Source organism: Meleagris gallopavo, chromosome Z (genome assembly GCF_905368555.1).
Source record: "Meleagris gallopavo chromosome Z, MGAL_WU_HG_1.1, whole genome shotgun sequence".
In the NCBI taxonomy this organism is placed as follows: Eukaryota; Metazoa; Chordata; class Aves; order Galliformes; family Phasianidae; genus Meleagris; species Meleagris gallopavo.
The window spans coordinates 70,941,095-70,964,263 of NC_139435.1; the positions used below are offsets into that span (position 1 = coordinate 70,941,095).

The following is a 23,169-nucleotide window of genomic DNA, read 5'->3' on the forward strand; positions in this document are numbered from 1 at the left end:
GCCTTCTCTAGGCTGAAGAAGCCCACCTCTTGCAGCCTTTCTCTGTTGGAGAGGTATTCAGCCCTCTGATCATCTTCATGGACTCATATGGGCCTGCTCCACATCCTTCTTGTGTTGGGGTCCCCAGGCCTGGATTCAGTACTCCATATGGAACCTCACAGGGCAGAGCAGAGGGGAATCCTGTCCTGCTGCCATCTCCCTGTTGATGCAGCCCAGGATGCAGCTGGCCCTCTGGGCTGCAAGCACACACTGCTGGCTCATGCCCAGCTTCCCATCCACCAGGAGTCCAAGTCCTTCTCCACAGGGCTGCTCTCAAAGACTTTGTCTTCTAGCCAGTAAACATACTCAGGATTGCCCCAACCAAAGTGCAGGACCTTGTGTTGTCTTGTCAAACTTTGTTAGGTTTTCTTGGACCAAAGCCTGTAAGTTTTGAGAAGACTTTCTCTTCTTACAAATACCTGCTTACTGCTTCCTGATGTCCTCCAAACAGCTGACCACTGATTTCATAGAGAATCCCACCCTGAAGGCTACCTGTGTGACTGCAAGGAAGGAGCCATGCTTATGACTGCCTGCTTGCCTGCAGCACTGGATTCCTGGTGTCAGCAGTGGGGCAGCTGCCTGGCCCTATGGACAGTGCCGGCCTGCTGGGATGAGGGCAGTGCCCAGGATGCACTCCACGCTTTTCATGGGCTGTAGAGAGCAACTGGGAAGCCAGAAGCTGCTGCTACTACTAAATGGACATATGAGCCCTCACGGCCCCTCACCACTGTGGCACAGGGCTGCATTTGGCAGGATTTCAGCCACAGCCTGGGAACCACTTGAAGCAACATGCAAAGGAAACAAAACTCAGCGAGACAGCATGCAGGAGAGCTGACCCAAGGTGGGCACCTGCCCACAGCAGCCTCCCAACCCGGGGAGCACCAAGCTCTGCCAGGCAGGCCGTGCTTTGTGGGGTCACCTCGGGATGTACGTCCCCACCCCCCTGCGCTGCGCCGGGGGCTCTGTGCGCTGGGTCTCTGCCAGGCGAAATTTCGCTTTTCAATGGGAACCCGCTCGGGAGGAGCGGCGCCTGTAATATTTCTCGCGTGACTCACACGCAGAAAACCAAGTTCGTAGTCGAAGGTTTATTTGATGAGGGCTTTTTCCTAATTAAGGGGTCGTTACGGGGCGCGGAGGCTCGACCCCGGGATGGAGGTCCCCAGCCCCGCTGCGCAGCAGCACATTTTCCAGAAATATGCTTCCTCTCTCGCTCGCGGCCCCTTCCCCCTCCCGCCGCCCCGCTCCGTCTCGCAGCGCTGATGAGCTAATAGCATTTTTCCTTTGCATATTTTGGCTCTGCCGCACGGCATACTCTGGCGCGCCCCGCGCCTGGCAGCCTACGTGTGTCTGGGCGCGCTCGCCCGCCGCAGGCCCGGCCCGGCTCCGCCCGGGGCCCCGCGGCCGCCCCTGCGCGGGCGGGGGGCGGCGGTGGGGGAACCGTCGGGGCCGCACGTTTCAGCCGCATTACGTGCACGAATAGCGGGGGCGCAGCCAGCGGGGCTTGTGTAACTTTGCGAGCGTGCCAGCGAGTTTAAAGTCCCTGCTCCGCCGCTGCTCCTCCTTCCTCGCTGCAGACGCCCGAGCAGGACGGCGAGAGGCTGACTGCTCGCCGCCGCGCCGCTTCGTACCCTTCGCCTATAAATACCGCGGAGAAGGACAGCCGCTCCCGGGCCGGTTCCCCGCCGCCGGTCCGAACTGCCCGATGGCACCGCCCGGCTGCCGCCGCGCCTGAGCCCCGCACTTCGCTCCGCTCGGCCGCCCCGCGTCCGCCGCCTCCTCCAGCCCCCCACCCCCTCCCCCTTCGCCCGGTTCTCTCCCCACCCGCGGGCCCCGGACAGACGAGACGATGCGCTGCGCGCCGCCGGGGCTGCTGCTCGCCCAGCTGCACGCCTGCATCTTCTGGAGCGGGCTGTGGCCCGCCGGCTGCCAGCCGCCCCCCGCCGCCTGGAGGCAGCGCATCCAGTGGGAGAACAACGGACAGGTGTACAGCCTGCTCAGCCAGGGCGCTCAGTACCAGCCTCCGCGGCGCCGGCAGGCGGCCGAGCCGGCGACCAGCCCTGTGCTGCTGCTCCGCGGCAATGGCTCTGTGCCGCGGGCCAACGCCGCCCGGCCCGAGCCTCAGCCCCAACCCCAGCCTCAGCCCCGGTCCCAGCCCGGCGGCAGCCGCGGCTCAGGCGCCCGGCATTGGTTCCAGGCCGGCTATCGGGCGCCCTCCGGCAGCCGCGCCGCCGCCGGCCCCTCCTCCGCGGCCCCGCGGTCCGGCGGCCCCGGCGACGAGAGCGAGCGGAGCGCCGGCGAGCTGCCCGCGCCCAGCGGTCTGCGGGCCGGGCGGGAGGACGTGATGGTGGGCGACGACCCCTACAGCCCCTACAAGTACACGGACGATAACCCCTACTACAACTACTACGACACCTATGAGCGGCCGCGCCAGGGCAGCAGGTACCGGCCCGGATACGGCACCGGCTACTTCCAGTACGGTAAGAGCCCGCGCCCTTCTGCCGCCGCGGGCGGGGGTCCGGGCCGGGGGAGGCGGCGGTCGGCGGGGCTGAGCCGCGCGGTGTCCCGGCTGACCGCTGCGCTGTGGTTCTCTGACGAACTGCAGGTCTGCCCGACCTCGTCCCGGACCCCTACTACATCCAGGCGTCCACCTACGTGCAGAGGATGTCCATGTACAACCTGCGCTGCGCCGCCGAGGAGAACTGCCTGGCCAGGTAGGGATCGCCGTGCGGGCGGGGCGGATCGGAGCGGACGGGTCATCCGCACGGCTCTGCCATAACGACCAGCTGGGCAGGGCGGGGGCAACCGCGAAACCCCCGGGTCTGAGCATCAGCTGCTTCCAGCGCCCAGCCGCGCGCTGCTCCGCTCCTGCAAGCTCATTCCTAACCAGCACCGGCTTCTGCCCGCGTCAGAACGCGCTAATCGTTCCCGTGCCCCTCTATCGGGTTTTAAGACTAGAATCGCTTTGAAAAGTATACCCAAGCCCTTTAAGGGTCGCAGATAACAGCTTTGCTGACCAAACCGGGCCCCCTCCGCGCTTGGCACTGAGGGATTTTCCTGTTTTGTTTGGAGCAAAACCAAGACGGCTGGCTGTAACCGTTTAACTGGTTTCATACCTTATCATGCAGAACAGATTTATTTATTTAGCAGCATCATTAACTGATGTCAGACTGTTACTACAGCCGTGCTCTTTCTTCAGTTGCTGAAAAAGAAGAACGTGGTATAGTCAGAACCAGTATTTTTCATGCTCACTTCACAATGATGACTACTTGAAATGTTCTTGACTAGCAACTGATTACAATATTCCAATATTAAAGGCAAATTACATATGTCACAGCTGTGTAAAATAGGATAAGCACAGGGCACGTGCTCACTATTTTTTTTTTTTTTTTTTTTTTTTTACAATAGAAACAAACATCTGTTCTGTGATCTTACACTCATAGCGCGTTGTCTCAGTCAGTAGCAATCAGACTGTGCTCTTGATACTCCGGCACTTTCACAGCCAAGCAGTGATCTTGCTAAAAGACCTGGAGTACTAAAGAGACAGAGACAGAGTTGGTGATCAGACTTGTGTTCACAGGATTAGAGGCAGGCCTGAATCTTACCCGGTTCTTTGTCAGATAGCGGGGGGAACTTCTGAGCACACCGTGTGGAGTTCTTGTGCACCAGCTTTAAGCAGGCTTAAAAGATCTGTATCATTCAGTTACCTCTGAAACTATCCAAAGTATTTTGAAGTTGATGTTTTTTTGTTGTTTTTTTTTTCCTGCATTATTATAGTTCAGCTTATCGAGCGGATGTTAGAGACTATGATAATCGAGTGCTCCTAAGATTCCCTCAGAGAGTGAAAAACCAAGGAACTTCAGATTTCCTACCAAGCAGACCTCGTTATTCCTGGGAGTGGCACAGCTGTCACCAGTGAGTGAAGTGCCTCAGTATGGTATCTTCTAATTATCTTTTTTCACTAACAAATTGCCAATCGTAAGGTGATGTTTTGTAGAGCTGGGATGGAATGGGTGGAAGCTGTGGGAATGTTTTAGCGTTTCATCATTTTCTGATAGTGGTAGTCAAACTTTGTAGAGCCACATGAAAACTGAATGGGTATGAAGCTTGGATACCTGTATATCCAAGCTGATATAAAACAGATATATATCTGATATAAAACTCAATATAAATCTGTTACAAGCTTCAAATCAGTTCTGACAGTGGCACTTCCTCCTTAATATAACCATGTTTTATGTAGGTTACTGGCTATTACATGTAAATTAAAGAAACTGTTGAAGCTCTGAAATGCGCACTCAATAGCATGTTCCCTGTTAATGTATCATTCTGAACATCTACCCATAGTCTGTAACCTGAACTTCTTGGGTTAGCTTGTTAAGGAGTGTTCAGGTCAATATGGAATGGATGGGGTACTGAGCTGGATGATCTCCTTATCAATACCAATTCACACTTTGATCATCTTGATCTTTTCACAAAGCAATTTTGCTTTTGAATATCTAAGGGATTGAAAACATAGCAAAGCAAATAAAGCCCATTTTCAACATTTTGGGAGCTGGTAACACTGCAAACTTGTACTTTCAGAAAATTCACGTGCAGGATTTTGCAATGTTGTTCCCATTTTGACTCTTTTCTAGCAGAACCAGTTGTAAACTTCTAGACCGTTTACCTTGCTTAAAATATAATTCCAAATTATGGGTACACCTGTGTTAACTTAGTATTATACCATTAAAATAATATGTAAAGTGGGCTTGATCTTAAATCTACTGGAGTCAATGGAATGTTTCTCTCAGGTTGCAGGGGGATTAACCTCAACTGCCTGTAAACAGACTTGAATGAAAAAAAAACAGATATATTAAAACCAATTCTGTCAAAGAAAGACTGATACTACTAAGTTATAAATCTTATAAAAAATCTTGTAAAAAGCTAAAACCAAATGAAGAAAACAAAACAAGCTTCCATAAATGCTGTACTTAACCCCCCCAACTGTGTGTTTGGGGGGAGGGGAGAGGGATGAGGGGGCGGGAAAAAACCAAAAACATCCCCAACCTTGGTGATAACTAAGTTGATAAATGCATGAAATGGTGGAGATAACTTGAAATCTTCCATTGGTAGAAAAGCAATTTCTTACTGTGCCACTGTAGCCCAGATATCATTATCCAGATGCAGAATGTCTCTGATATTAATTCCAAGAAACAGAAGATACACTGCCAACAAGAACAAAAAAAGGCATTTCTCATGATCATCTTTTTTGACAGTGAAACAAGTCCATTTGGAAATGATCTATCACTACCAATGACTTTGGCTAGCCACCAGTGTTAGTCGTCATCTGTGAGCTGGTTTTAGTGTTCTTGATGTGCATGCTCCAGACTTGTGGGCTTCTTTTAGTTTTAACAATGTGTTTGAAACATTTTAAATTATATTTTTGTATATCTGATGAGCTGGAAGTGTTTTTAAGGAACAGCAGCCAAATGCTGAAGAGACAAAGTGTGGATAGGTAATACATGTTTAGGTCTCTACCTTTTAAGAAGAAGGTATTTCTATAACACTGGGTGCTTGAATCAACAGTGGAAGCTAGAGCTCCCTGTGTATGAAAGCAAGAGAAATACATCAGTGTGTCTCAATTGGAAGCATACATATGGTTTTGAAATAGAGACCACATCAAGTGCAGAAAGATGTTGATGTCCTGACTCTGTTCTGTTCTTAATAACTGAGACAGTGAGATCAGTATACAAATGGTAGTTCTTTTAGGCAGGCTCTTTTTTTTTTTTTTTTTTTTTTTCCCAATTATCTTATGAATGGGAAGAGTGTGGAAATAAGGAAGTAAATTCCTGTGCTTTTTTGGTAACAAGTAGGAAACTTCTCTGGAATGTATAGTATGTAAGGTAAGCATTCCTAGCCAGACTCTGCCTAAAGGCAAAGTTATCAAATTTACAATTCAAACCTGAGCTATTTAATACTTGCTATTGTTATTCTGATAATAACAATTTATTCCTGATAAAACTGGAATTTTTTTAAAAACAGTGCTATTAGAATATTTTTCACTTAACAAGTTAAAACCTGGCTTAAAGGACATGGCATTCTTATAGTCACTGACAAATGGAATAATAAAAATAATACTTAATTGAGCAGCTTGTAGTAGGAAAGTGTACTAACACATGAGTGCTATGTAATAGAAAAAAATTACCCAGATTTAACAGAAGATAATGGAATAGCAAAACAAACATTGACTAAACAAGACAACATTGGCTAAATCTGATCCATCTTTAATAACCTACCCCTGGTCTAACAGGCATTATCACAGCATGGATGAATTCAGTCACTATGACTTGCTAGATGCAAGCTCACATAGAAAAGTTGCTGAAGGACACAAAGCAAGTTTCTGCCTTGAAGATACCTCCTGTGATTACGGGTATTACAGACGATACGCCTGTACAGCACACACACAGGTAAGAGTTGGTTCAGAGATGACCAAGAGTCTTTCCCACCTAATTTATCTTTGTTTTTTTTCCTCTGCCACTGCAGGCTGTATCATCTGATGTGATAACTGACTTGGAAATTCTCCACCACAGGGGGCATGATGGCAACATGGAGTCTTACAGTCTACCCAGTTGTTGCCAAATGTGGGTGTCACTAAAGTGCAGGGATACTCATTACCCTTGTAGTGTGGTAAACTGAAGGTTAAAACACATGTTATACGATTCCATGACAAATAGACTGTTAGAGTTAAGTGGGCAGACCAGCCAACACCAGGACAGTGAGGATCATCAGGAGTGTAGCATGGCAACCACACTGTTCCACATGGGAAGCCAGAAACAGTATCAAATGATGAATGGTCCCAGATGGCATGAGGAAATTGTTGATGCTGGCTGATTTTTTGCAGTATAGTAATTGAGGATATCCAAAAGAACTTCTGGATAACAGCTTTAAACAGAGAGAGGTACTCCTTTAACATGGGAATAAATTACAGAACTCCTTGGCATAGGGTGCTGCAGGGACCAAAAGTATCTCTATGAGCTAAAAGAAGATTTAGGGAGAATGGAAGGTGTTAAACATGATAACCTGTGTCTCAAATATTGTTAAATGTCTGGTGGAGGGACTTTGCCTGGGTAAAGGACCTCACAGCTCCCATTACTTACAATGTTTTTTCCTCAGTCCTGTGCTGCTGATGACTGTCATAGACGTGACATTGAGCTTGACTGACCAGTGGTTTAACTCAATGTGGCCATATTGTAAGCTTGAATCCCTTATTCTGCAGTTTTTAATTTAGAAGGTTGCTATGTTATTACAGAGAAATGACAGCCATACTTGACTGGCTGACAAGTACAGATTTGAATTTTAAATATAATGAATTATCTACAATACACAAAGGCTTTGAAGAGGTTTTTAAAACATATTTTTTCCTTTTGTAGACAATGACGTCTAACTAAGCAATGTGAATATTTTACAGCTGCAGTATTTGTGTCACTACAATAATGCCTGTGTCAGCATTTCCACTGGAAGCCTATATTTCAGAGATTTGCAATTGGATTGTAAAATTTTCCTCCAGCCTCAGACTTGGCACATAGATGAGAGAGTCTGAGCTGATCACCAGCTGGATCAAGAGGGAATTCTTGCAAGACCTGGATTTTGTGTAGTCTGTGTGTTACTAGGGTGTATTGGTTTTCCCTAAGGCAGTTTATATCAGCCATGGTGAAAGATGCCAAGTTTGAATTACTGATAAATTCATATATGAGGATTGCATATTAAAGAAGTTCTTCGACAGCAAAGAAGTTTTCACATGTGTCAGGAAGGAAGACTGCATTTTCAGTTCTATCTCAGGTTGCAGGGGGATTAACCTCAACTAATTCTTTCATCTCTGTGTTGGCATGAAGAAATGCCCCTCTGGGCCACTTCCCTGCAAAACTAGATGTGAAAATTGCCTTTTCTGTATCCAGAGGCAGCTTTTAGGCACAATACATCTGTAGCAAAAAGATGCATTGTTCCTAAGGGCAGTGACAATTTCCAACACGGGTGAACAAACTCATCCTCAAGAACCTCAGCAGTGACCTACTTGAAATTTGCAGATATATAGGCCCAGGCTTTGGTCAAGATTGATTTTATTCTTATCTTGTAAATATGAGTGAGTAGTTGCATCAACTACTTGTTGTTTAAGTTGCTTATGTTACACTAGTGTTTCTACTTAAAAGATAATAAAATACAGATAAGATACAGATTTTTAAATGTTCAACCCCACATTTTCCTGTGAAACATAATCTTGTGCTGTAAAATGTGTTGTTTTCTGTGAGGTTTCTTCTGGCTCATTTGTATTTGGGCAGGTGTGACTGTTAGGGAAGGGTAAGGAGACAGTGTCAGCATTCTGTCTTGCAGAGGTGGGCAGTGCGGCAGTGCTTCTGCTTTGCAGCCCAGTGCTTTCTGCTCAGGACCCTTGCTGACTGACCAGCCTTGCACCACAGTGGTCATCAGAAGCACAGCTAGAGGAAATGGAAATTAGACATGGCTAAGCACCACTTCTCAGAGTGCTTTCCAAAATTAATACTTCCACATAATTGTTGAGTTTAAGCAACAGATAAAATGCCAGTGTCTCAAAGATCAACACTTACCAATTGTATAGCAGTTTCTTACACAAGAGCAGTAGCGCAGTGCTTTCTATACAAGTGGCATCTTAGACTTGTGTCAGATATTCAAATAAAATGCCTAGAAGAGATAAAACTTATTCCCTCTAGTAATTTTAATTTTCCTTAGTGAAACACTGTGATGGTTAAGTACTTTGGTCTCAGTGTTGCTAACGTATGGAAGGTTAGTCTTCCTTAAAGGATTTTTGACACCTCTCTCTCTCTCTCCATTTTTAAGGGATTGAGTCCTGGCTGTTATGACACCTACAATGCTGACATAGATTGCCAGTGGATTGATATCACAGACGTGAAACCTGGAAACTACATTCTCAAGGTAAGGAGTTAGGGAGAATTGCTTTTTTTTTTCTTTTTTTTCTCTCTTTCTTTTCCGCCCTAAATACAAATCATATGTGTATGTCCTTTTGAATGTAAAGTTACCAACCAAGATACAACACACTGCTTTCTTCCCTTAAGGTCAGTGTAAACCCCAGTTATTTGGTACCTGAATCTGACTACTCCAACAACATAGTACGCTGTGATATACGTTACACTGGCCACCATGCATATGCCTCTGGCTGTACAATTTCACCGTAAGTATATTTCTTTTTGACTGTTTCGTGTTCATAGTACTAAAGCTGACATTCAGATTTATGGAGATTAGAAATTTTGTAGCTTTAAGGATCTAGAGTGTTAATTTAAAGTTCAGAGGTGCATTTCAAAGATCGTTTTTGGCAAGAAGGCTGGGAATCATTACTTTGCTGTTGATAACTACATAACTTGACAATACTGACCTGTCGTAAATAAATGATTTGCATTACTTAGCAGTAATTTTTAAAAAGTATTATTTAGGCTTGAAAACAATCCTAAAAGAGAACTTTGCTTCTGAAGTCTTATTGAGATATGTGACACTTGACAGTAGCTTCTACTGCCTGGGCAGTCACTACGTCTGGTTCAAATCCTTCTTTGTATTTGCGCTAAAATCTTTCTGTTCTCATTCAGTGCCCCCTTAGTGCATTCAGACAGAACTGTTGAGCAGTTAAATAGCTCTCATTTTTTAAAATCCCACACTTGTCTGTTAACTTTGCTGCTGTGGGTGCAATGGCTGTGTTTCCTGAAACAGCCATTCCACATACACTGTATTGACAGCTCTTCAAAAGTTTAAACAGTGCTGCAACTATGCTGGTATTTTTTTTTTTTTTTTCTCTTGAGAAGGCAAATTCACATTTAATTAGTGTTCTTACTTGTAGATCTGCTGTAGTTTAGTAGCTGTGGAAGATGCACACAAAAAACAATTGTTCTGTAACACAGTAATGAGCAGTTCCCAGGTGCTGCCTTAGTTACACATATACAACATTTATTCCATAAAATTCCAGAGCAATAATTAACAGTAAATGACAGCATAGTCTGCTATAACAGCATCAATGAAATAAACATAGTGTGAATACTGATCAGTTAGTCTTAACAAAGGTATTAGGGAACAGGTGATTAAGGGAGGCTAAAATGAGAAACTTTCTTCTCAGACAGGCAGGGATGTCTGTATTTATAATCACACTTAGGTCATAAATGCAACAAGTTAGATGGCATCAGCCTAATTCTTCCTTTCTTCTCACTGCATGGTGGTAGGGCTCGCAGGAAACAGTGACAGAGCAGGTGCCCTACAGGACAGAGTAATAAATTGATGGGCCAGTAGAAGGAGCTTTTAAAAGCATTTATGTGTAGCAGAGGTGACTAACTGGTACTTCAGCAAAGACAACTTCTTGCACAGAATCACAGAATTCACTCTATTCACTCACATTCCAATGGAAGAGAAATTTATGCTTTATTCCTTAAATTAATGGTTTCCTTATCTTATTAGTAAATGTAATCAAATAGATGTATTCATGCTGGTGAGAAGACAAAATTTCTTCTGCCTTTTTTGAGCTGCACCTTCAAGCTAATGAAAGTGTATTTAGCAGATTTTTTTGTATTTTTTTGGCCATTTGCATGACACTGTTTCTTTTCTTTTAACAGATACTGAGAGAGATACAAGAAAATGGATGAGATGGTGCCAAATGTTTTGAACTGAAGTATCATTATATAAATTTCCATAGGATGTAAACAGTATAGAAGCAAAACTGCAGAACATACACACGTACACCCACACACATCGTGATTTTGAAGCACGTTAGCTGCTTCTCAGCAAAATCTGAAACTAGATTTTATACATTTGAATTGGCATTATGTTTCTAACTATTGAAATGTGTGGATCTGGTGACTCATGCACAGATATTCTAAAATTTCAAAATATTAACTCATTCACCAAAAAAACAAAGGAAAACAAACAAACAAAAAAAAAACCACAAGCATTTTTAACTCCTGCAAATTTGGAGTTCAGGTGCTGATAGATAGACTTCAGTCAGAATATTACTGGTGAACGAGTTGAGCATATTCTAAAAGGTAGCAAATATTTCTGTAAAATGAATTAGGTAAAATGCAATATAAAGTACTAATGCCAGCTATTTCAGAAAGCAACAGAAGGAAAAACTGCTTGAGAGTAATCCCGTTGTAACCATTCAAACAAAACTTGCTGGGACATGTTGATATGAATGAGAAAAGTATGTTCAGTTTTCAAGGGATATTAACATATAGCAGAGAAATACATATATCTATATCTATCTATCAGTTATACCCCTGCAAGAAAAGTTATGTTTACATTTTTAATACTTTAGAAGTTTTACCATTTTCTTAAGTCAAAAGCAGATGGGGTTTTGAAAGAAACCTTTCATCCATAGAAATGAATTAAAGAACTTATCCACCTTTCTATGTTGAAGAGATTTTTCAAGGTGGGGCTTTTTAAAGACTTCTGCACACATAATGTGGATAGAAATGATTACCGGTAAAGAAGAGGGCTCACAGAGATGATGAAGAGTCCCTGGTGTAGTTATCTGTGAGAAACAGTCCATTTGAACAGGTTAGCCATCAGTACAGACAGTTAACTAGGATGGCACCACAAAATAAAAGCAGGTCGGAATCTCTAACATGGTATTTTCATTGTGAGAAAGCCTAATGCCTACTTCCCCCTTAGGTACTGCATTTGGCTGTTGAAATTTATATCTCAGAATTCAGTTGATGAAACTGAAAATACAGAGGGAGAACAAAAGTAAATACATTAAGCATCCTAACTTAGGCTGTTCAGGACCCAAGTATTTTTAAGGGGAAAAACTTCCAGCCCACATCAAATTTTTTCACTGATCTTCTTACTGGTGCTGGGTACACCACCTCTCCTCCCATCCCCAATTATTTTGCATTTGCAGTGCACCCTGCTGTAAGCTACAGTAGCTGTGATTCTGTTTTTAAACTGTGAAATAACATATCACAAGGGGATCTCATGCTTTCTTTCAGAAGATTTCAGATCATGTAAAATGAAAGACCTACCTTTGAAACAATGACCTGGAAGTACTGATTAGTATTGGTTATGTTTAAGCAGCAGTTCCAAATACCTAACAAAATGTGAAACTCAGTATCATATATGTATTACTTAAATAGTGTGTTATTCAGCATAGTTGAAGAAGGGATAAAATCTGAGAAATATGTAAGGTTTTTGATCACTGCTGAGAATACTTCAGGCAGACATTTGGAAGTATTTTATGCAATAGAACCCTATGAACTCCATGTGGAAGTTTTATCAATTGTCATGATAGCTGTTAAGGATCAACGTGTTCTGTATTGCAGGTATTTATTTCAGGACTATAAAGTACTTCCAGCTTAATCATGACTAGGTTGTACTTGTACAGCTAGTTGGTATGCTGAAAAAGCATCTAAGAACCAATAACCCCGTTTTTACTACCCAGTGTTTGAAGTGTGTCCCAAATGCAGTTAAAGACTGCAGGTCCCTTTTTCCTTTGTTCAGAGATCCATTTTAGCAATCAGTTACCACTGTGGGCCCCAAACAGGAACAAAATTTGGAAACCAGAGTTCTTAAGAAGCCATTTATTACATGCGTCTGCAAAGCAAGGGCCTGTTTCAAGTTTAGGCTTCTGAAATCTCAGCTCGAAGAGTTTTTAAGATAAAGAGATGCAAATGCATTCACCTTTCCAGAAACTTAGGTCAGAATTGGGGTGAAAGTCCTGACAGCAGCTTGTGCAATAGACACACAAGCTACTACTGTAATGGAAGCTAAGCTGTGGTGGGCACAGACTGCTTCCTGGTAAGAGGTGGTGTGCTCTTACTTCATGGTGCTTGACACTGAATGTGGGATAAGAGTGCTAACTGGACACAGCAGCTGAGGAGTTTCTCCCTCAGTTTTCAAGGCAGTACCCTGCTTTCATATCTATATCCAAACTACTTGCAGAACTCCACTGAGATCAGCAAGAAGCCAGAGGAGCTTAAGCATCCTGTGTAGGTGGAGCGTGTTATAATACTGGACTTGGACCTTTCAGTGGGAATGGCCTGGTTCGGAAAGGTGCTGAACACCATAACTGAGTATTGGGGATATTGGGTTACAGAGATGTAGCTCTTTTCCGTAGCAAAATGTTTTATTTGTTTTAAAGTGTATGTTAAGGAACATGACAGTAATGTACAATAGCACAAACGTTGCCTAAGATAACATGAACAATCTATCTAGAAAAGCAAGAAATTTTAGGATTAAAAAAAAATGAAGAAATGTGACTTTAACTTACCCTGTTTAACTATAGTTAATCACAATGCAGTAGAAGAGTTGATTGTATAGCAAATGTAGAAGCACTTCTAAATAGGGAAGTGCCAGCCACTATCTTCAGTATCTTGGCTTTGCAGTTTTGACCTAGATACCTTAACTATTTTCATATGGGAATATATTTAAGAAATTACATGCATTTTTGTTGAAAACCATTTATAAAGAACACTTTTGATAACATCTTATTTTACAAAGCAAATTCTGTTTTGCAACCCTTTCTACTAGGTGTTTTAAAAGGAGTCACTGGGAGCAGTATCAGACAAATGGCAGTACAAATCACTGCCGTGTAGTCACAAATTTACTTTGAAATGTGAGAACATTGAATATGTGTGTGAAGCAATTGCCTCCCACGTTTCAGGTCTTCAGATGAAAACTGCACATAGGGAGCATACTGTGTAGCAGACTCTCTGCAGAAGGGGTTCATTAAATATTTTTTTTAATCCTGAAATATATTCAGTATTTGAATACTTCTAGACAAAAACATGACAAAAATGACAGATTGCTCACCATCTGAACCAGCATATTGTGTAGATGTTTTTGTGTTGGTGAAAGTCTACTCGTTTTCTCTCTGCTCCAAAGTTTACTATGCAGCGTCGAATGGGTGCAAACACCAAATGTACCTTAGTCATTTATGTGCTGTTTGTATTGTACTCATTCAAACCAGCAGGGTGAATTTCATAAATGAGACAACCAAAAGTGGTTTATCCTGTGTCTCACATTTATGCTGACATGGCATTTTTCATTTTCTCCAAATCTTAGAAAGTGATGAAAGGTTTTAACTTGAATTAAAACCAAAGAGTATGTTATGGGGAGGTTTCTATTATGCAACTAACTGCTACAGATTCAGTGAAATGCCACTTGTTTTTGCAACTTTTTTGAAGTTTTCATTATTTCCTTCACTTTTCTTCCAAGAGTCTTGACTTCAGAAAAACTTTGCATCTTTATCTGATGAGTTCTTATTTATAATATTCAGACACTAGCTTTATATTCTTTATTGCACTTTCATATTCCTGTGTTACATGCCCGTATTATGGTTGCAAGTTTATGTGAAAATGACTTGAATAAAATTTTTCAAGCGTTCTACTTGTCTGAGTACTTAATGCAGGAAGTCATCATAGGCCATGTGAAATGAGAAAGCCTCAATCAAAGCTGTGTGTGTCTACATGAACAAGAAAATGGGGAAGATGCTGTTGCCTGGAAAAAATAAGAAAGGAAAAGATGCAACGATGATAACTACCTCTTGTACTACACAAAAGCTTAATAAGTGAAGGCATTAGAGGATAAGATATGGCTCATTCAGACATAGCCCTCATTGATAAAGTTTCCCTTTACCAAATCAGCAGTCTCTGTAGGAACAGGAGCTCAGAAACCACTGTAAGAATTTATGCATCAAAAACTTTACTCATATGGAAAAAATGTTTGAGGAGTCAGTAGCAGATAGTCAATGCACTGCAAAACAATTGACTTAACGCACTGAACACTCACTCCAAAAACATTTAATCCCTTATTTACATTTTTTGAATACAAATCAACATCCTGCTGCCTCTGCAATCTGTATGCTAAACTGATGAAATATGCTGAGTTTATGAAACATCTCTGTTCCCTTCACTGAGGAATTAATGCAGAATATGGTTAAAAACATTGAAATGTTCTTTCTAGCTTTCTTGACTTTGGGCAAATGCAGACAAAAATGATGTAATACCTTATGCAGTTCATAAAGTAAATATAGAATTATTTGAGACAGACATGTGGCAGTGTTTCTAAAATGTAACAAAATTATTACAGTTAGAGCTAAAAGCTTCAAACTAGGAGTTCCCGCAAGTGCTATCCACAGAGTGCAGAACTCAGTGTGGATCTGACTCCATGTGAAAATGCAGTCAGAGCAATGACACATCCAATTATTGTGGCTGTCTTTTAAAAAAATACTGACAAATCTGAGCTTGTTTGAAGTGAAAATACTGTGCACCTAAAAGCACTCTATGAGTGTTTGACCATACATACTCAGAGTGAGAACATTTCTCCTGTACTACAGTAATAGAGTGGAAAGCAGGATTCTCCAAGATTCTTAATCTTACAATCACAGAGTGAAATATCTTCCCATATCATTAGAGAAATAAATTGGTCATATTTCGTGAGAGGTCGCTGCCCAAACGATGTCACAAACTAAGTTAACATCATGTACATATTGAAAATATTGCCACCATGAAGAAAAAATGTTTTGAACTTTTACGAACAAGCTCCAGGCGTGTTCATTGAGTTTATCATTTCACATAAAATCACCCAGTTGCATATAAAAAACATTATTAAGTCTCCGCCTACAGCACTCATTTGTACACTGCTCAGCACATTAAGGCTGTGATCCAGGTGAGTCACCAAGCACCAGCTACAAGTTGTAATGGCCTATTAAAATCTGAAGCAATGCCAACAACCTAATCTCCCTCCTCTCATTCATGTTCAGCTTATCTTTTCTCATTTTTTTTAAATAGAAGCTTAGAAGTTAGTTGTGTTTCTGAAGAGGAAAAAAAGATGTTTTGATAAACTAGGTTTCGTTCAGGAAGAATTCTATGGGCACAAATTGCAGCTGCAAGAATGTAATAAGAAATTTGCTCAAATGCCAAGACAAACTAATGCTCTTAGATTTCCTAGCACATACAAAAAAGCACTTTAGAACACATGCTCCTTAAAGACATTTTGTTCAAACCATTTGCACTCTTTAACTTTTTAGTCCTTAAAGTGAATCAACTTCTAAAACATGATACTCATCTACTCAAAGAAAGATCACCCATCCATTAAAAAACTATATTAGAATTGATGACAGCAAACAAAAGAAATTCTTCTGGCCCTTCACCGGAACCAGAGAAATCACATGTCAAACATTTGTTTGGAATAGCATTTGTCTAGGATTATTTATTCATTTATTTATCTTAGGCATTAAGGATCAGCATTTGCATCTGGAAAACTAGAGAAGTTTGCATGTGGCATGTCTTTTTCTACAAAAGACTATCCTTCCCTACAAAAGTACAATAAAAATGCTTTTTCATTTTCATGTTTTATTGTGATGCTTCTGGCTTTATGTCTGATGTCATTCAAGATGGTACATTAAAAATAACAGCAACAATAAGCACTGGAAGATGGAAGGATATATGGATTTCCAGTTCTTCTCAGCATCAGTGCAATTCAGGAAGATAATATCACACTTACTGACATTTGGTTAGAATACAGAAAAGAAAGTCTGAGTGACAAAGTCATACGTAGATAGTAATAATCCAAGGAACCACAGTAATATTTAGCTTACAACAACTGAACACAGTAAGAGGATGGGCAGAAATACTGGGATATAAGTATTAAGATACAAAGTCTACCAGAGGGAGCAAGACAGAGTGGTGGTCACACTATGTTAAAAAAAAAACCTAACCTTGTTCCTCCCTTTTGGCTGTAACATCATGGTAAATAGAATATACTGAGGAATTACACAGCAACTGCATTTTTATATGCTTCCAGTAACTGATTTAACCAACAGATGGTAGTCACTAAATCAGTGCTTGACTCATTCCTCTGAGTATTACAAAATCACAAGGAGCTTATGAGGTTGGCATGGTCCTCTGGCCATCATCAGGCTCAACCCCTCTATTCAAGCAGGGCCACCTAAAGCTGGTTGCACAGGACCATGTCCAGATGGCTTCTAAGTACCTTTGAGGATGGAGACCCCACATCTTCTCTGGACAACTTGTGCCAGCGCTGGACCTCTTTACAGTGACAAAGTTGTTTCTTTTATACTGAGAAGAGTCTGTCTTGATCTTCTTCCCCTCCCAGTAATTACAAACACTGGTAAGATCCTCCCTTCTACAGGCTGAACAATCCCAGGTCTCAGCCACTCCTTGTATGTCAGCTACTCTATTTCCTTTATCATCTTGGAGACCTTTTGCTGGACTTTTTCCACTGTGTCCACATCTTTTGTACTGCAAGTTCCACAACTTCCAGGGACTGGGATAGATACAACCTCACCCGTGCTGAACAGAGAAGAAAGATCACCTTTCCAAACTTGCTGTTCCTCCAAATAAGAGTTGGACATCTCTTCTATTGGGATGAACTGCTGGCTCATAGTCTCCTGGTATTCACCAGAAACCCATGTCCTTTCCTGCAAGCAGCTGTCCATCCCATCTGCATCCAGCACAGACTACTGTACAGTGTTACTGCTCTCCTGAGGCAGCACTTTCCATTTTCCTTAACTAAGCTTCACAAAACTTAAACTTTCCCTCTGACCACTTCTCTAGCCTGTCCATGTCCGTCTGAATGGCAGCACAACCATCCGGTTGTGTGCCACTCCAGTTCTGTATATGCACTCTGTCCTGTGATCCAGTTCATTAATGAAGATGTTAAATACTACTGAGCTCAGTACTGAACCACTCGTTACCTCTCCTCAGTTATGTTGGCTTTCTGCTTTGGAGCTCAGCAGGTCAGCTGATTCACCTGTCAATTTATGTAGTCCATATTAACGCAGTTTGACTATAAGGATATCATGGGAAAGAACAACAAAAGCCTTAAAAAGTTGAGATAAACAACATCCACTGCTCTTCCCAACATTCCCTACCCTATTCAAAGTGACATTCAAAGGGTTAATAAAAATTCGTTGCTCACTGTTATAAGCACTTACTAAACCAATCAGGTTGCAGTTTAACACATAGGAAAAGAGATTGCTTTTTCACAGAGTTTGATACATAGGACAGACTTCTTCAAGAGATCAGAGGTTACATAAGTTGACATGGATTCTACAGTAGACAAATCTGCAGAAGAGATAACTATTGAGGATTATTAAACACGATAAATTATCATATCACAATAAGTCCTTGAGCTACAATACCAGAAGACAGCTGAATCTTAGAATGATGTACCACTGCCTGCTTCCATTATACGTATACATAAAGCATCCCTCTTTTTGACTTGTTTCAATTAAGCTCAGAAAAAGTCCCTGAAGAAAAATACTAAAATAACTGAAGAATTTTGTCCAACAGTACCCTTTCATATACATTCTATTTGCTTAACTATCAACAGTATCTAATAAGAAAGATGACTTCTAACTGTACAAGTGCAAGGAACGCAGACCACCCAGATACAATCTCCAGGGCAGGAGTATTAAAGACACTGCTGCAGTAGCTCAAAGCAGCAGTATAACCAAAGAACAACAGAGACCACAATTTAACAGGCCAATATTTTATTGCTACCCAGAACATGTGCATTACTAATTGGCTTTCATAGCTACCTGACACATTCACGAATTTGTAAAGTCTGTTCAAGCTTAAGAGATTTCTTTTCCTCACCAGAGATGTTATTTCATAATACAGACCTAGGATTATCACTTCAGTAGTGGTATTCTTACCTATTACCTTAGATCTAATCCCTCAAGCACTTAAAAGTACATTTTTACAAAAATAAAACTTCAGAGAATTACTTCTACATGGCACAGATGATGTTCTTAAAACCCATTCAGTCATGTTAGGGCATATTCCATAAACAGGGGTATTATGAAATTGGAATTATTAAGACAGCCAAACATGGATTAACGGGCATAAATTCTTGAGAAATGGAAAATATTATTTCAGTGAAGATTTCTACATTGTTTTCTGTCCTTACCCCCAAGAACTGTTCAAACTCCAGTTTTTACCACATACAAAAACATTGTAAGATGCAAATTCACAATAATCATATTTTAAAATCTCGATTTATATACAACCTAGTCATCAAATCTAATCTTTTTGCCCTGGAACGCTGTAATTTGTGACATCTGTTCCCGACGTCTCCTGCTTGCTTCCCATGAAGGATGAAGAGGTTGCTCCAAACGTGGATTCTTACTGTCACGTTTAAGAATGGAGGTTTTTGCAAATGATTGTTTTTTGAGCTGTGGTTCCTTTTTAAGAAGAGCTGTGTAAGAAGCACAGTATGAAACTTTAAGTACATCATGAACCTTCATAAAAATATGCTAAAACAACCCCAAATTTGTAGACTTTTTCAGTAACCTATTAATTAGCCATGGGGTACGTATTCATTTGAATGTTCACAGTAAGATTTTCTCATCTTGCAGCCCCATCAGTTATCACTTGGTAAGCTACAGTATAGTTTAAGATTTATTATGACAGATCATTTTGAAAATATATGCAGACAAATATTCACCACAGTCTTAACATTTTTCTTCACAGTAAGTCAGTCAGGAACTATGCAACATAATTCACTATGATTGAAAAGACCTCTGTGACTTAACAAATTCCTGTGTGGAATCAGATACCAGAATCAGATATACTACCACAGCTGATGGTGGTGACTGTGTTGAGAAAGAGTTTTTGTAGTTGAGAACTTGCTCTATTAAATAGTCTCATAATGCTTTGGTAAGCATATCTGTGGTAATTTCCTTGTAAATAAATAAATAAATAAGAGACATAACTTCCAGAGCACATACCTACAAAAAAATACAGAGAAATTAAAAATACTACTCACAAGATATACCATATGTTAAATACAGTAATGTTTACCCTTACCTGTGCACAGCTAACATTCACTGCTCAAGGTAAACACAGACAGAAAAGCATTTTCCTGTATGTATCTGTCTTTATCCATTAATACGCAAAAATAGGAAATAGCAAGCAAAATCCACAAATCAAAGTGCAAGCTAGAAAACCTGATAATTTTAACAACAGTTGTCAAAATACATGGCACAAAATTGAAACAAACAAACAAAAAAAAGCCTAGCAATATTATATAGCAGAGGCTACATAATCTCGAGTTATCTTTATTCCCATTACTGTACCAGGTTAAGTAATACATACCTGTTTGTCTGTTTTCGAGAGGTTGGTCTTTCGTATTTCTAAAAATAAAAATATACTTCATCATTATTCAACAAATTTCTAAGAAGATACACAAATGAAGAACTACCTTTGCTAAAACACTTGTGGAATGACTTTTCAAGCATAACAGGTAAAAATCGTATATAGTTTTTACTCTTTGTAAATACAGGAATTGAAAAAGAAGTACTTCACACTGATTTAATTTGTATACGGTTTTAGGAATCCTAAATGTGTGCCAGTGCTAATTTGAGTATCTCCATTATAATGTGAAAAACCCTTAAGCATCAAGAAAGCACAAGGAGACTGCAGAGTAGTTTACATGAAGGCATTCTGAGCTGCAATTGACTGAAATTCTCCTTGTTTGGTAACTGCTACTAAAAATTATAAATATTGTCATTGCTAGAAAGGAGGGAGATAGTGGAGAATAAAGCAAGAGGAAAATGTTTACCTTCTGTTTTGGGATTTCTGATTGCAGGTAGACAAAGAAGTACAGAACACTGATTCCAGCTTCCTTGCTTTTTCATGTGGTTTTTCTTCCATGATCAAATTTTGCACTGTCCCGGATACTGTACTCTTTTCTTCCTTCAATATGTTTTTCTGAAGTATATTCTTTTCTTTTACTGAAGAAAGATCATTAACTGCTGCTGTTTTCTTCTTTCTTTTTACTTTGCCAATGAAGAAATCATCATTGCTATCGCTATCAGAATTTGATGTCTGGTTATAAAACCTCTCTTCAGTACTATCATCAAAGTACTCCACTTCACTGTGTTCCAGGTCACTATCATCCCTAATCATTTGTTTCACTGCAGATAATTTATTCATGCTCACATTTTCTTTCCTTTTTTTACAGCCAAGTTTCTTTCCTGTCTGAGTGATCGCTTGCATTTCTACTGTCTGAGACAAAAACTCTTTTGGAAGTCTTTCCATTTCCATAATTTCCTGTTCAGGTTCACTCTCACTGAGTTTATCAGCTCCTCCTACAGTTCCCATTTTCACACTCATTTTAGTTTTGTCTTCAAATCCTCGCTGACTTTGAACTAGTTTAAGAGCTTGTTCATTCAAGTTGCTGTTGGAATTTTGTGCTGATTTAGGCTGAGCTTCTGACTTCTTTTCTGAAGGATTGGCTTTGGCTGGGTTCTGTCTTGCATCCTTAAAATCTTTTACAGCAGCTACAAAAGAGGCAGAAGAAAAGTCATTTGTTACTGCTACTCTTGAATTAAGTATACAAGCTATTTTAATGAAATAAAACATTTTTCTAAGTTAAATTTATTGCACTGAGTAAACATATTTTGAATGCATTTATCAACCTTTCACTGAATAGGTGGGGCAAATAATGCTTTGAAATGCAGCATCAACAAGTGAGGAAAACAATCTGAAATCAATACCACGTGGACATACTGTTTTTGAAACTGGGTTCAACTAGGGAAGCTTAAAAAAGTGACTTGCAAACCTAGAATGACAAGGGGGAACAGTTTTAAACTAGGAGAGGGGAGATTTGAGTTAGATGTTAGGTGTTAATTCTTTATTCAGAGGGCGGTGAGGCACTGGAACTACTGAGAAGCTGTGGATGCTCCATTCTTAGAGGTGCCCAAGGCAGATTGAATGGGGCCCTGGGCAGCCTGATCTGGTGGGTGGCAATCTGTCGATGGCAGATGCTGGGGAGGGGTCTTTAAGGTCTCTTCCAACCCAAGCCATTCTGTGATTCTGTGATATGACTCCATGGTTCTTTTAGCTATCTTTGAAAAGCCAGTTATAATGCTCCTTCTTCCTTCGTATTTGCTCATTGTCAGTTCAGTCTTATTTAATATGCCATATGGTGTACTGTCACACATAAACCCATGACTGCAACTTGTGTTACTCTGTTCACTGCAGCTTGTCAAGCTGGTTACAAGGGCTGATATACTTTTTCTTCAATAGTGATTGTTCATAAGAGTTAACATGAGCAAAATGTCACATGGACAAGCTACTGAAGTCAAAACAAGTTAATATTCTGTTTCTTACCCTTAAGTTCAGCAATTTTGGGTTTCAGAAGGGGGTGTGTTGCAAGTCTTGCAATAGCTCGCTCATATGCAGTAGACTTTGGCTATAAAAAATAAAATACATAAAATAAGCAGAACAATACTTACAGGATAGGTCTGTATAAGTCATGCTACTATACATATTAATGTGATTCTGGACTACTAAATGAACAAGAAGAAAAGGTTATAACAATGTAATATTTGAGTATTTCTTAGCTTTTCTGTATTATCATAATTCTGAGGAAAAATCTGATTGCATAAAAACTGTCAGAAACACAACAGATGTAATTCTGCAATTTATCATGTACTGAAAAGGCATAATACAATTTTTACTTTAAAAGAACCAATCACATTCTATATTCTGTTTCTGTAATATATATTCTGGAATATTTTACATTCTGTTTCTTATACGTGTAAAGCAAGTTGATGAATCCCTAGAAAAAATTAGCACTGTACTGATAGAAGCTGTTCTGCATGATGGAATAGAGCAGCTTGTAGAAAGTACTGTTAACGTAGGAAAATCACATAACAGTTATTGAAGTGTTATATATGAAATGTGATGTAGAGGCAAGGACAAACACCCCCAAATGTAATGTGGTAGAATAACAGAATTACACAGACTGGTACAAAGATCAAACATGATCTCAATGCTTCAATCTGAAGAAAAAGGAGAGAAGCAGGAATTGCTTTCACTGTTGTATTCATCTAGAATTCACTGGTACTAGCTATCATATTTTCAGGCTCTTGTCATGATTATGCTTCAAGAACAAAATGAAAGATATCTGAGACTTTTTAAAGGACAGCCGTGTCTTGGTTTTACCTAAGAGGGAAGAACTGTGGTGTGCAGACAAGCTCACTATGAAGATTTATTTACGGCTGCAGAACTTATAAGAAAGAAAAAAACAAAACAAAACACCTTCTTCCTAGTGGTACTGTATGGATATATTTATAAACTGTTGTAACCAATGATTTGA

At 40.7% G+C, this 23,169-nt stretch overlaps 2 protein-coding genes across 7 annotated transcripts in view; one reads left to right on the plus strand and one right to left on the minus strand.

Annotated features, from left to right (window-relative positions):
- The first annotated feature begins 1,394 nt into the window (after positions 1-1,394).
- LOX (lysyl oxidase) lies at positions 1,395-14,421 on the plus strand. Its single transcript, XM_085213942.1, has 7 exons — positions 1,395-2,516; positions 2,642-2,750; positions 3,814-3,951; positions 6,326-6,482; positions 8,887-8,982; positions 9,123-9,238; positions 10,659-14,421. Exons 1-7 carry the CDS (start codon positions 1,886-1,888, stop codon positions 10,663-10,665), a joined length of 1,254 nt encoding a protein of 417 aa, XP_085070068.1. The 5' UTR covers positions 1,395-1,885; the 3' UTR covers positions 10,666-14,421.
- Positions 14,422-18,536: 4,115 nt separating this feature from the next.
- The window catches only part of SRFBP1 (serum response factor binding protein 1), a 64,890-nt gene continuing 60,257 nt past the window's right edge, over positions 18,537-23,169 (minus strand). For 5 of the 6 annotated variants that reach the window (XM_085213938.1, XM_085213940.1, XM_085213939.1 and 2 more), the window contains 4 exons: positions 22,179-22,260; positions 20,626-21,346; positions 20,160-20,197; positions 18,537-19,260 (listed from right to left, as the gene is read on the minus strand). In XM_085213938.1, coding sequence (XP_085070064.1) covers positions 19,073-19,260; positions 20,160-20,197; positions 20,626-21,346; positions 22,179-22,260 — 1,029 coding nt within the window. In that variant the 3' untranslated portion in view covers positions 18,537-19,072. The other variant, XM_085213937.1, reaches the window with a different exon arrangement.